Source organism: Lissotriton vulgaris, chromosome 9 (genome assembly GCF_964263255.1).
Source record: "Lissotriton vulgaris chromosome 9, aLisVul1.2, whole genome shotgun sequence".
Lineage (NCBI taxonomy): Eukaryota > Metazoa > Chordata > Amphibia > Caudata > Salamandridae > Lissotriton > Lissotriton vulgaris.
In genome coordinates, this window is record NC_141697.1 from 1,047,003,235 (window position 1) to 1,047,018,467 (window position 15,233).

General features: G+C 50.9%; 1 protein-coding gene across 4 annotated transcripts in view; it reads right to left on the reverse strand.

The window, feature by feature from the left end:
- Positions 1–15,233, reverse strand: part of RAF1 (Raf-1 proto-oncogene, serine/threonine kinase) — a 415,567-nt gene that overhangs the window by 26,554 nt on the left and 373,780 nt on the right. For 2 of the 4 annotated variants that reach the window (XM_086938971.1, XM_086938968.1), the window contains 2 exons: positions 3,371–3,502; positions 1,076–1,114 (listed from right to left, as the gene is read on the reverse strand). In XM_086938971.1, the coding sequence (XP_086795097.1) occupies positions 1,076–1,114; positions 3,371–3,502 (171 nt within the window). The remainder of the gene's footprint in view (positions 1–1,075; positions 1,115–3,370; positions 3,503–15,233) is intronic. The other 2 variants (XM_086938972.1, XM_086938970.1) reach the window with 1 other exon arrangement.

Below are 15,233 nucleotides of genomic sequence, written 5' to 3' on the forward strand. Positions count from 1 at the left end.
CAAAAAAGAAACCACAAACTAAGATCTGAACTATACAAAAAGAATAAAACATGAATGCTTCGAAATAGTTAAGAGTAAAAAGAAGTGGTCAACGTCAAGAGAAACCCAAAGACCGTGAGAACCCAAAGAGGGAAAAAGCTAAATGCAATAAGGACAATCAAAAACAGCAAAGAAAACGCAAAATGATTATATAACACTTTTGGAAGGTACATCACACTGGCAGAAGGACATTGTCTTCTTAGAACACAAGGGTGTTGGATGTGCTTTCTTTGCGGTTCAGAAATTAACTGACTAGTACTGTTGGAATCTCTATTATCAGTCTTACAAAACACAGCTGGCGGTAATACGCATGTTTGCAGACTGTTCGTGGCTGCTTGCTATGCACACACATTGCAGAAGGGCATAGTAATGTAAATCGTATCCATTTCATGATCAATAATTTTGGACCAGAGGGTGAACAATGGACGAGAAGGAAATCACTGATCACTTTTTGCTTCATGGTGTGTTGCACAGTAAGATACTTCCTTATGGAGAAGCAGCTTGTTATTTGCATCTCCTACATTGACTATGGAAGGCCATCTCAAGCACAGAACATCTTACATGGAAAGCTAAACTTTTACTATTACATGGAAATATAAACAATGTACTTCTCCACAGGGAAGTTTTTATTTAAGAAGATTCCCCAGGCCTGAAAAAAAGGAGGAACTTTACCAACCTGTGTAGGATAGACCAAAGAACACAAAGTAAGTATCTGCCCTTGAGATTTTACCTTCTGCAACAGCATCATCTTGTATTGATTAACATCTACAATTAGGGACTTGTTAGAACCTGTTTGCACTACCAGCAGGTACGACTGTGGACTTCAAATTTCATAAACCATGCGCTCATAAACTAAAAACCACGTGCTCAAGAAAGGAAAAACAAAGAGATGACAACTGTACTGAAAGGAGGTAAAACGTGCTAAAATATAAACGGAAACTTATAGGATAGAATCCTGAAGCAAAGGGTGGGAGAGAGCCAACCAAAAAAAGGCATGATAACTGAATATGGTGAAGACAATGGAAAGAGGGAATACCTGCGACTCAGAGCAAGTAGGTGACGAGGCCAACCAACGCTGCAGAAAAAAGGAATTAAGGGTTGAGTGAAAGGATGACCACCAACAGGAACTTTATTACACATGTATACACCGAAAGTTGCGAGGTCCTGTGCATATAAAATATCAAAGCTTCCCTGATGCGCTCACAGCATGGGATTCAGACTGGTGGACACACAAAATGTATATTTGGGTTTAGACTAGGAGTGTGCTGGAGTTTTGCGATCCCCTTCACAAACCGATCTTTGCGCAGCGGTCAGAATTCTTAACTGAGGGCAGTTTATCACTCCCCGAAATGATCCGGTATGATAAAGCTTGCACCCTTCATTAAATTTCAGCTAATCAAATCTTCAAGAAAAGGGAAGAAAGTATGGGGATTTTGGCCTGGTAAACACCAAACTTGGATTAGGTGCCATTTATAGTGCATGATAACTTCCAAACGTTCTCTTGCGCGATAAATAGCCCCAATTTATAGTGCATGATAAATTCCAAATGTTTTCTTGCGTGATAAATAGCCCCTATTGCTCCTGAGGATTTGTAATCAGTACTTTCTAGAAAACACATGTCAAACCCTGCCTCTGACTCTACCGAGTGGAAGCTGAAAGACAAATGACTGTTTTAGCGCCTTGAACATTGCGTGCACAGAGTTAAAAATACTTATAGATCTAATCTGTTTATACTTAAATGAAGATAGTCACACTTAAGATCACTGATGCAATATAAAATGAATACATCTTTAAAGAACTGTTTCAAAGAAATATGCAACAATAGTTTAAACTTAAAACATACTAATGTAAACATCTTGACATGCAATCATGGGGAAACAAAAGAAATGCCACAACCACCTCTGGAGCTTGTTCCTATACTTGTAGCCAATCAGTTTTTGTCTTCTAAGGAAGAAGCTCATTCCACTGTCCGAGGGCAAGAATCAATAAAGCCACACCACTCTATGGGAAGTGAGGAAGCAGGGGAACCTGAAACTGTCCTTGAGTAACAGACCGAAGGATAATAGTACGCTTCTCACTTCCACCTAATGAACTTGGGAACAGTTCTATAGATGAATAGATACAACATGGACATGGCTTTGAAGATGACTATCTGCTCAAAGTGCCTCTAGTGCAACTTTCCTTCAGCACGCTAAGGAAGGGCAGAATCAAACTTCAGGCTCCTTGATGAAGAATTCGGAATAATGTTAATATAGGCGATAATTCCACTTTCATTAAAGTAGGTCTGCCAGATCCTGTGACATCAGTAAGGTAGAAAGTTTTTCCTTTCATTTGAGTACACAGGTCAACCAGGAGGGCTACAATGACAATCTCAGTTCCATGATGGGGACGCAAACGCAAATAGAAATCATGGAGAAAAATATTCTCTAAAAGTATCTTCTCAGATGGTATGCTACATAGAATTCAAAGATCCTTGTAGCTGCATGTAACATGGAAATTAACTGTGAAATAGCAGTGGCAAGAGATGTTTGAAACGGTCAGGGGTTGATGCAGGTTCTAGTAATTAGTTCAAGATGGTCATTTTGTATGGATCACAGCGTCGTCTTCGCCTATGCCCTCATTTTAATTTTGTTGCAGTATGAATTACCATGCATTGTTTCCAGCTACTTAGACATAGAAGCCTCTTATTCATAAATGATGCATTTTCCCATGAGAATTTGTTTTACATTAAATGTGGTGTGTGAAACACTAATTGAGATCAATAGTGTCTTATATCATTCCTCTTACTTATAAAGGGTAGATACAAACATATGCATCATCAGTGAAAAGGAACTCTTTAATGAAAGACAACCTTTCTACTGAAGTTCTGGGTGCTAATAAATACTGTCAAGAAGAAAGACTGCCCTCAGCTGGTGAGAGAGAGAGAGAGTGTGTGTGTGTGTGTGTTTATTTTTTTTATTTTGAAAGGAGTAATTATTGGTTGCAACAAGGAGTTGAACAGGTGTATGCACAAGAAATGAGAAACAAAAAAAAACAAGCTTCAGAATTTCCAGATTAGTACAAAATTCTTCACTAATCAGCTTGATGCTAAAATAGGAACAATGATTAACACTGCCAGAGCCACCAAGCTGGATCCCATGAATTCAATTGTCGAAAGAAATTCTTCCAGCATGAATTAGGAGCTCAGGTCTAAATGGTACACACAAGAATACTACTACTGGTTTTGTTGAAAGTACATAATAGGAAAACACATCATGCATTAAAGATTATGAGAGCATAAATCAAACATTATGGAAAAATTGACAATGTACTCTCTCATAGTATAACTCACCTGATCTCTGTTTCGGATGTGTGAGTATGGTAACTCTCCAGTCATCAGCTCAAATAACACAATCCCATAGGAGTAGACATCCGACTGAAAGCTGAACGGGTTGTTGTCCTGCATCCGGATCACCTCTGGTGCCTGATGTGAAGTAAGAAAAGTGGTAAAACGAACTATATAATAGGTCATCAAATGAGGCAGGAGTAACATTTAACTTATGTAACAGTCATTGTTTCAGACAGAAACATAAAGGTATCTAGCGGTATAGATGTAAATGTGTCAGATATTAAGCTAAACATATATATTTACATATTCACTGACAAAAATAAATAGTTAGAGATTCTCAAGATACCCGATAAGCATATTTGTTCAGCAACGTTAGGTAACATTTCTCAGAAATCGCCTAAAAGGCTTTAGTTAATGGAATGATGATACAATACTGAACCTAACAAGTCTCCACATTCCCCAGAAGTGATGAAAACATAACTCTTGCCTCTGGGCAGTTGTACAGCACCAACAATTCACCTCAAAACCACTTCACAGAAAGAGTGTATCAGACAAAGGAAACTACTCGGTACTTACCATTTCACTCACAAAACATATGTTAGAACATTCCACTGGAACAAATGAAAACTGGTCAGAGTAGAATAGACTTCATTCTTGACCATGAAGGAATGTTTAGGGGGGGCATCATGGGCCGTCTGACAGACACTTTAGAAACTTATCAAACACAATAAGCCATAGTACACTTAGCTTTTCAATCAGAAAACGTCCATTACTTTGGTCTGGTGCTCCTGACAGTACATTGCAAAACAACTGAACTTCATTACTGAAAAAGGTGGGAAAATCTCTATGAAAATAATAATAAATTGCCTCGTAGCCACCATAATAAACACTAGTAAGTATACAATTGTTGAATTTCCAACTTACTGTTAGCACAAAACTATACACTTAAATGTCTAGAAAGGCTATTTATTCTAATCCTTGATGGCAGACTATATCAAGGTCACTGAAGTCAGGAATCGCTATACCACCTGTAAGAGGCTATTTAAAATCGAGGCATCATAGTTGAATTTGTTTAATCTCTCTGCAGGGCACTATTTTCTACAATTTTTAAAACATCTTTGCAAGCTGAAGCTTAATTCAATATGAAAAGTGCAGAGAAAATCTTGCACGCACTGCAAATACACATTAGTGATCATTAGGCCCCAAAACTGCAGAGTGGCTCCCCCGCCAAACTCATAAGGCAAATATTTGAGCAAGGCATACTTGAAGTAATGCAAACAGACTGTTAGAATAAATTGAAAAGGTCACCCAGAGGGAATAAAAAAAAATATATCAAAAGAAAGTTCCGCACACACAAGAAAAGGAAACACAGGCTCTATGTTCACTTAAGTCAAGCAGGAGACACAAATTAGTCAACCGATCCTTTCTTTAAAAGTACTGTTGTATGCTGAAAAATGAAAAATGTTTTGTTTGATATTATTTTACCATCTAAATGTATTCACAATACACCTTGAGGAGTAGCAGATTCATGCCCATCAACGGTTTTTCCCTAATGCTATTGTTGCAACTGGTCACTCATCATTCAAGATGAAATACACTGTTAGGGATTTTCTATGTCTTCTAATTCACTTCTGTAGATGTGTTACCAGAATTTAATATCTACAAACTACTCAAAAGAACGCTGCAAGATTGATTTTTTTTTTTTTTTTTTTAAATATATTTTTATTGCAGGAATCAGTAAATCAGTACAGTAACGACCAGCATGGTATCATAAGCAATAGTAACAGAATAAAGCCCTCTGGCCCCCCTCCATAAAGTCTGTACACAGCCAACCAGCCCACAACCCTGGGGTCGGGCGGCGAATTGCAATGGGGGTCAGTAGGATGCTGGAGCTGGTCCGGATAATGCACTGTCCGTCATCTGCTTTTCCAAACAAGCCTAAAACCCCCAAAATAAACCCCCTCCCCATAAACGTCTACTAACTAAGAGAACCCCCCCCCCCCCACCACCAGCGCCGGGGAGCTATCAACATAGGATCTGCTATTGGACCCACGGGGAAGGCAATAGGACTGTCAGTACTAACGTTCACCGGGACTCGGGGTGAGTCGCTTCTTCACTTTCAGAGTCGCTAGGGGCACTATAATCCCTGAGGGCCTGCACCAACATTTCCCACTCCAACGCGGCCTCCTGCGCCTTCTCATTACCCTGCCTCCAAGCCAGTTGATATCTCAGTGCGCTCTCTCCCGCCGCCCACTTCAAAAGCTCACTGTGCCATCTGCTGCCCGCCGGACCAGCTCGTGCCTTCCAGTTCCTAGTCACCTCTCGTTTAGCAAGGAGGAGCCCCAGGTCGATAAACTTACTAGAAATTTTGTTCCTGGGGGTATGGGGAAACCAGTGTAGGAGCCCCACCGCCGCATCCAATGATAAGAGTCTCCCTGTCACCTCCTCCAGGGTCGTCGCTACCTCCTGCCAGTAGGATGTCAGTCCTGGACAGGCCCATAACATGTGTAGGAGGTCCGCCTCCTGAGCCGGGCATCTAGGGCATTCCGCCGAGGCCGTGGCAAAATAACGCCTGACTTTCACCGGGGTCAGGTACGCTCTATGGAGAACATAATAGTGGACCAGTTGGAAACGGGCATTGCGTGTGCCCTTCCAGGCCCGTCTCACCAACTGGGACCAGGTCGTTTCCGGGATCTCCCTACCAATGTCCTCCTCCGAGCGGGTCCTCAAAGTGGTGAGAGGAGCCAATCCCTCGGTAATCAACCTGCCGTATAGGCAAGTGACCGCCTTCACCGTGCCCGCCGACATCATTACGTACTGGCACACCTGAGATAAGTGGGGTTCCTCCTGCCCGTTCTTCCAGTGTGCCTGGATCGCTCGTACAATGGCCGAGTGCAGCAGAAAGTCACCTCGGGAGATCCCGAAGCGGTCGATGAGATCCCGAAAGGACAAGAGCGCGCCGTCCTCGTACAGATCACCAACGAGCTGTAAACCGGAATCCTCCCAGGCCGCCAAACGTGACCAATCCCCTCCGTGGGGGAGGGCCGTCAGCATCCCCAACGGTATTTCAGGCGCATATGGTGTTCTCAGTTGGCCTCGGGCGTGGGCCCGATTCCAACACAGGCGGACAGTCCGCTCCTCCATCGACAAGTCCCGCAGGACTAAACGTTGTCGCAGCGCTATAAAGGAGAGAACATGCCTGGCCATACCTGTCCCTCTTCCGTCTTCCGGGCCCCGGAATTCCCTGGCGATCTCCTGGGTGAAGGTCTGGAGCTGTGCCGCCAGATAATACTTCTCGAAGTCCGGCACAGCGAGCCCCCCCTCGTCTTTCGGCCTCATCAAGGTATTGAGGGCCACCCGCCGCCGGCCCGTTCCCCAGAGGAATCCGACCACCATAGAGCGTAATCGACGGAACGTGGCCGGTGGGACCCAGATCGGCAAAGTCCGGAAGTAATATAATAACCGGGGAAGCGCCACCATTTTGAGCAGGGCGATACGTCCCGCCACTGAGAGCGGCAGCGTGGCCCAAAAGTCCATGCAACCTCGGAGTGCTCGAATGCAGCGGGCGATGTTTCCATCTAGGAGGTCGGGTTGTTCGTGGTAAACGAATACCCCAAGGTACTTAAAGCAGTCGGGCTCCCATCTAATCTCCCTACTCAGCGCAGGGGCGGGGGTACCCCTGCGTACCGGAAAAAGACAGGTCTTAGACCAATTCACTCGGAGGCCCGAGACCTCTCCGAACTCCGTGAGCGCTAATTCCGCTCCCCGTAAAGCGTCGACCGGGTCCTCTAGGAAGAGCAACAGGTCGTCCGCATAAAGCGAGACATAATGCGGGCCCGCAGACGTCCATAAGCCCGTATAGTGGGCTCCCGAGCGAAGGTGCAGCGCTAGTGGCTCCACCGCCAGCGCAAAAAGAAGCGGGGACAAGGAGCACCCTTGCCGCGTGCCTCGTTCCACCGGATACCGCGATGAAATCAATGGGCCCGCTCGGACCCTGGCCGAAGCAGAAGCATAAAGAACCGTGGTCCATCGGACAAATCCCTCCCCTAGGCCGAATCTCCGTAACACCGTGCAGAGGTAGTCCCACTCTAGGCTATCAAAAGCCTTTTCCAGGTCCACCGATAAGACTACCGGGGACGGGGCATCCACAAATGGTTCCCCTAGCAAACGGAACAACCTACGAATATTCATAGTCGTGTTCCGCCGTGGGATGAAACCGGCCTGGTCCTCATGCACCAGAGAACTCATATGTCCCAGCAGCCTCGAGGCCAAGATGCTGCTCAGTATTTTGTAGTCCACCGTCAACATCGATAGGGGACGGTAGGACCCCGGGTCGGATGAGTCTCGGCCCGGTTTGAGGAGAGGAACCACCAGCGCCTCACACATCGAGCTCGGGAGTCGCCCCAGCCTCTTCGCCTCCCTGTAGACCACCAGTAATCGAGGGGCTAGTAGGTCAGCGTAAGCTGCATAAAACTCCACTGGCAGGCCATCTAGGCCCGGGGTCTTGTTTCTCGCCATCCGTTTAATGGCCCCGCGGATCTCCCCTAATTCAATGTCGGAACCCAGGGTTTTCGCCACTTCCTGCTCCACCGTGCGGAGCTCCAGAGGGCGAAGGTAATTATTAAGCCGGTCTGGGTCACGTGCGGAGCGACTGCGGTATAAACATTCATAATAATGCCGGAAGCAACTAAGAATCTCCGGTTGGGTGCATACCTCGGTTCCGTCTGCCCCACGCATATTTGTCGTCGTTTGGGACTGGCGCGTAGGGTTGGCCAACCACGCCAACAACGCACTCGCCCTGTCCCCCTCCGCGATAGACCGGACCGTATAGGCCTTATAATCAAAACAGCGGAGCCGTTCGACCTCCACTGCCACCTTCTCCCTCGCCTCCGCCGTTTGTGCTTGCAATTCCGGGTGTCCGGGGCGTCGAATCTCAAACTCGCGGAGTTCCCGGTCCGCTGTGTCTAGATCAGCCAGGATGACGCGCCTCATGCCCACCTTCTTGGAGATACAGTAGCCCCTCACCACTACCTTAAAAGCGTCCCATTCTAACGCCCTAGTACTCGCGGAGCCGCCATTGGACGCAAAATAATCCGATATTCTCTCCCCCAAGTCCGCCTTGAAGACACTGTCCTCGAGGATCTCGGGTCTCAATTTCCAGGTGGGCACCGCCGGCGTCCCCGGAAACCAGCGAAGGTCCAGTAGGAGGGGGTTATGGTCCGAGATGGTCCTCGATAAGTACTCCGATCGGACCGCTGCCGAAACCAGTTCGGGCGATCCAAGAAATCCATCTAGTCTGACATGCAACTCATGGAGGCTCGAGAAATATGAATAATCCCTAATTGCGGGGTGATGCGCCCTCCAAATGTCCGCCAAACCCCAGCGGGTCTGCCAATCCTGACGACCCTTAGCCGTGCGACGGACCGGGGAATCGGGAAGCGGGGGATGCGAGCGGTCTATGTCCACATCCACTACGGAGTTAAAGTCTCCCCCCAGCAGGAGGGGCCCGGCGAAAAAGTGGGCCAACGAGCCCGATAACCTGGAAAGGAAGGCAGTCTGGTCTACATTAGGAGCGTATACACAGCAAACGTTCAGGTCCCTCCCCCCTAGAGTGCCCGAGATGGCCACGAAACGCCCCTCTGGATCCAATACTGTCCTCGTGACTTGGAAGGGGACCCCTGCCCTGATCCATATTAGCGCCCCCCTGGCATAAGCAGAGTACGACGTGGAAAAGACCTGCCCCCGCCACCTACGCTGAAGCGCCGCCCCTTCCGCCTTGTTCAGATGAGTTTCCTGTAGCAGCGCCATTTGCACTCCCCTACGCACTAAATAAGCGTGGACCTTGTGGCGCCTGGACATAGTGTGGAGCCCCCTTACGTTCCAAGTAACACATTTCAAGTTAGCAACATCAGCCATTGTCCCAGATTGTTCTTGCACAGTCCCCCCATCCGGGTCCCCTCAAAGAAAAGACATCAATCCTCCCAGCGCTGATGGCGGCCATTTTCCCCAACCCAAACCAAGCAACCCAAAAACCAACCAAACTCCCCCCCACCCACCCCAGAACAGGACCCAAACTGCACCATCTAGATCCCATCCAAACCTCGTCCTCCATCAACCCCAGAACCCCCTCTAATCCTACGGTCGCCACCGTAGGAAGGCCTTATGGGCCAGGTGCGGGCTGGGCGGAGGCAGTGGGCCCTCGTCGCCCAGGCCACCAGGACTATAACAAGCCCCAAACAGTGCCAAGACCTCCCGGGGCAAAAGCAGAGGCCCCCAACCCTCTCCCCCTCATTGTCATCAGTAAGGAACGGCAACCGCCTCCCCCCTGCCGGGCCCCCACCCAAAACAAAGCAGTATACCCCGTTACCCTTGTCCATCCAAAAGGTCCTCCACCGATTTCGGTGTGATCACCGGTGTATGGGCACTATCTGCTACTGAACCCTCCGAGTCTGATGGTACTCCCTCATCACCCGGGTTTTCTTCCTCCTCGATGACTTCCTCCCTTGCTCCCGACAACTCCGACAATACTTCCAGCACTCCCCTCCGTTCCGATGATGTCTCCGCAGTCGAGGGCCCTCCCGTGCGGCCGCGGCGATTCCTGACCCTCTTGGATCGCCGCCTTTGTTCCGGCTCATCTGCTTGTTGGGACGAGGAGCCAAAGCCATCTTTCCCTGTCCTGTATAGGTCGAGCCAGACACAGACATCCTCCGGGGTGTCGAAGAACTGGGTTTTGTCATCGACAATGATGCGGAGCCTCGCAGGATATAGGAGTGAATACTGAATGCCCTCTCTCCTGAGCTCGCGCTTAACCGCCAGGAAGGAGAACCGCTTGCGCTGCGTCTCGTAGGTGTAATCTGGGAAAATGTTCACCTGACTGTTCGCTACTTTGAACGGGCCATTGTGCCTGGCGGCATTGAGGATTAAGTCCCTGTCTCGGAAATGCAGCAACCGCGCCACCACCGGCCTCGGGGTGCGTCCCTGCTGTAGGGGCCGTGCTGGGACTCTGTGGGCCCGTTCCAGAGTGTAGAAGGAGGACAGTCCCTCCGGGACCACCGTGTCTCGGAGCCAGGTCTCCAAGTATTGCACCATGTCGCCATCCTCGATCTTCTCCGGCAGGCCCACCACTCGGATGTTGTTCCTCCTGTTGCGGCCTTCCGCATCCTCCGCCCTCCGTTCCAGGGTCTCAATTCGGGATAGGGCGTCCTTCATCGTCGCAGCCAAGGTGCGCTGCACCGGCTCCAAGGTTTTCACCGTGCCCTCCACCTCCTTGACCCGGTCTGAAAGTTTGCCATGGTCCGCCCTGAGGAGGCCCAGGCTCGTCGCCACCTGAGCAATGTCCTGTTGGAGGGCTGATCTCGTAGTCTCTATCGCCTCCAGGACACGGTCGAACTGTTGCTGCATCGGCGCGCCACCAGAACTTTTTGGGTCCCCATGCTCCTCTTTGTCCTGGGCTTCAGAGTCCGAGGCGGTCTGGGTGGATCCCTTGGCTCCTCTGGGTTTCCCCATGCTTCCAGGGGCACTCCGTGAGGGTCCCGTAGTAGGCGTCTCCGTGTGCGGGTGTCGACCACGACCTTCCCGGGTGCTTGTCCTCAATTCGGGTCCGGGCGACCTCCTTCTCCAGAGCCTGTGGAGACTCCGCCGCTTCGGCTCACGCCATCGCCACGGCGTCCGAGGGCACCGATGAGGGGGCGGAGACAGCCGTCGTCGAGTCGGGCAGACCCGTTCACCCACTATAACCCCGGGGTGAGGGCCACCTACTCCCTCGGGTGATCTGTGGCGCCAGAGTGTCGCGCCTCCCATGTAGGTGGACTGGCCAGGAAGACGTAGCTAGTCGCGGAGTCGCGAGGCGGGCCACCGCTTGGATCACAGGGCGTCCGCTCCCGGTGCCCTCCACTGCGTGGGCACCCGCCCGGCCGTCCAACCGATTGCAAATCCGTTGTAAGAGGTCCAATCCAGTAACGTCCAACGTCCAGAACAGCCGGGGATGGCAAAGCAGGGCGCCAGTCGCCTCCCGCGGCACCTCTTCAACTCAGTAGTTCCGAATAGGGGGACAAAGGGGTCCGGGCGCCATGTTGGGTCGCACTCCGAAACTCCGCAAACTTCGGTTTTACTCCGGAACAACCCTCGTCCGAGCTTCACCAGGGGCCCCGGCAGGTTTCCGTCGGCACGCTCAGCAGAATGCGGGGTCTAGGGTGCCCCGCAGCCTCCGATTTTCAGGATAATTCCGGGCTTAGTCCCGGAGCCGAGCTCTCAGGCGACCATCGCCATCGGCGCCCAAGCCACGCCCCCAACGCTGCAAGATTGATGTTAGGCATCCCTCAATGTCAATCCACTTCTAAACATTTACCATCTTCACACTGTCTTCTGGTGCAAAAGAAAATGTTACTTACCTTGTTTAACATTATGTTCATTGGCATGTGTGGCTGTAGATACACATGCTCTGCATACTCCTGCCATCTAGAGCTGGGTAAGGAGTTGTGTAAGTTGTTTTTAGGTCGAGCTGGAGTTGCATCCGATAGGATGCTCCAGTTCGACAACTTTAGTCAGCCGTCTCGGGGGAATTAGGGACAGGAGGGTGTTACGCGCCTCTGTTGCCGATTTGGCTGGATTTGGGTGCGTGAACGTGCACGCTTTCGCGTTGGTGAACAGGCACGCACGCAGACACACACACGTGCGCGCACATGCACACACACACACACACGCGCAGGCACGCCCGCACGCACACACACACACGCAGGCACACAGACACACACATACAGGCAAACTCACCCGCCCCCCCCCCCTCTTACCAGGCTTGCACCACTGTGGCCATCGTGTCCAGGTCTTCCAGCCGGTACTGCGGCGGCTCCTCTGGAAGCGGCGGAGGCGGCTCCTGCAGAGAGGTAGGTGGGCACCAGGCTGCCTCCTCTCCTTGCTGTTTGCCAGTGCTGCTCGCCGGGCCGCCCGGCGCTCTAGCCGCCCCAGCCTCCATCGGCGGGGATCCCCCCTCACAGCCGCTGTCCTGGCCAGGGAGTCCCCCGTCGGATGCCGCCCCGCAGGCCGGAACACAGCACTAGGAGCCCGGGGCTTCCGCGCCACATTACCTCGGCTCACAGGGAAGGCATGTGGATCTCGCCGGGGGACAGAAGCTCCAAACGGAGACAGCGCACCTTCAGCCGGCAGCGGCGCCCAGCTACACACAGAGCTGCGTGGAACACACAGCCCCGCCCACTCAACAACTAGTAGCCAATACCAAACGCCCTAGGTCTCAGTACAGGCTCTATTGGCTGCGGCACGTTCCCACTCCTTCCAGCCCGGATACCACTGCCATTTTGTTTGTTGTGCCCTCCTCCCACACCGTCACTACACCTGGCTCCCGCCTCCCAGCTGCCCCTCCCACCCACTAAAGCTACACGACGTCCGAACCCTCGTGGAGAGCTGTGACCGTCCTGTCCTCGGCAGAAACGGTCGCTCCCACCACTTCCTCCCGACTTGGTATTGTTCCACAGCGTTTTAACTTTGCCAAGTTCTATTATCTAACGATTGCCTGAGATTGAATAATCGCGCACTGATGGGCATTTGTAACGCTTTGTTTTTCAATGTTCGCTCTGTGTATTACGATTTGCTTAGTGCATTTTTCATTTCCGCTTTCATTTGCGCACTGCTCACTGGTATTTATTTTATCGCGCTGCTGGGCATTTGTAACTGCTGGGCATTTGTAACGCTTTGTCTTTCACTGTTTGCTGAGTGCATTGTACATTTATTCATTTACCTGCGCATTGCACACTGCTGGGCTCTATATTGTTTTGGTGATTAAGTGCACATTATATAAAGGACTGCCATATCTCTTAGCGCTTGTGACCTTTACATTGCGCTTGAACCGCTAGCTACTGGTACATCATTCTCCCCATAAGCGCTCCACTGTTTTTACTGCTTGTACCTCATCTCGTCCTGCCCTGCAGAGTTTGTTGTTGTTGCTGCCATTTTGTTTGTTGTGCCCTCCTCCCACACCGTCACTACACCTCGCTCCCGCCTCCCAGCTGACCCTCCCACGCTCCGCCCCCTCCACTCTCCATTTAAGACAGATGGACCTACGCGCAGCGTCCTCGCGCTGCGGCCGCGCCGAAGGTGCGCCAAAGGTAAGCCCTTCTACGCCCGTCCGCGCCTGGACCGCACCCAGCGCCAGACCCCCTGGCCCCCGCAATTCCCAGCCCTCCCGCATTACATACGACGCCGCAACCCTCACTGCCCTCAACCCCGGCCGCCCACCAAACGGCCACCAAGCTGCACCGGGACACACCCATGGACCCTTCACTTGCCTCTCCTGCAAGTTCGACTGCACCAAGACCCACACCAAATCCACAAACACCAAACAGAGATCCGACACTAACCACCTAAAATGCATCCTGCTCAACACCCGCTCGGTCCACAGACACGCCATAGACCTTTGGAATCTACTAGACACCATTTCTCCAGACGTCGCCTTCCTAACAGAAACATGGATGCTCCAGACATCACCATAGCCATCCCGGACGGCTACAAGATCATCCGAAAAGACCGCACCAACCAAACAGGAGGAGGCATCGCCATCGTCCATAAGAACTCCATCCGCGTCTCAACCAGCTCAGACGACAACCTCGCTATCGCCGAACATCTTCACTTCCAGACCCACACCGACCCCAAGACCACACTCAGAGGCACCCTCCTCTACAGGCCACCAGGACCCCGTACACAATTCAGTGAAGACATCACTGACTTCATCACCCCACACGCCCTCCCCTCCGAGGACTACATTCTACTGGGAGACCTCAATTTTCACCTGGAAAAGAGCAACGACAGCAACACCACCACCCTTCTGGACAATCTCGCCAACCTCGGACTCAAACAACTTGTAAACACCCCCACCCACTACACAGGACACACACTCGACCCTATCTTCACCTCCAGCAAGCACATCTCCTTCAATCACACCACAGCTCTCCATTGGACGGACCACAGTTGCGTCCACTTCAACTACAAAAAGACCACGATCCACAACCACCCTCAACCAACTCTGCGAAGAAACTGGAACAAAATCACCATCGACCAGATCTCCACATCGCTTCTTCAAAACCCCCCTGCCTATTCGTCGAACCCCAACCAAGCAGCCATCAACCTCACACAATGGCTAACCCACAGCGCCGACACCCTAGCACCCTTGAAAAAACATCAAATCAAGCTAGGCAGCAAAAACGCCCCCTGGTTCAACGATGACCTTAAGAAATCCAAGAAACTCTGTCGTTCCCTTGAGAAAGCCTGGAAAAAAGACCCAAACACTAGCACCAGAGACGCCTTCAAAAACGCCACCCGTAAACACCACCAACTGATCCGGACAGCCAAGAAATCCGCATTCAAAGACCGACTAGACAACAACGCCCACAACAGCAAGGAACTATTCAACATCGTCAAAGAGTTTACCAACCCCACTGCCAACTCCAACGACATCACTCCCTCTCAAATCCTTTGCGACTCTCTAGCTTCATTCTTCCACGAAAAAATCGCCGACATCCATAACAGCTTCGACAACCAACCCGGAGACCAACCCACCCAACCTACCTCCGAACCTAAACCCCCCTTGAACATCCTTTATGACTGGAACCCAATCACCACTGAGGACACCATTCGCCTGATGAACTCCGTCCACTCAGGATCCCCCACAGACCCATGTCCCCACCACATCTTCAACAAAGCAGACTCCATCATCGCACCCCACCTCCGAGAAGTCATCAACTGCTCCCTCAACTCCGCCACCTTCCCGGAAAGCTGGAAACACGCCGAACTCAGCGCCCTTCTGAAAAAACCCATAGCAGACCCCATCGAACTCAAAAACTACCGCCCCATCTCGCTC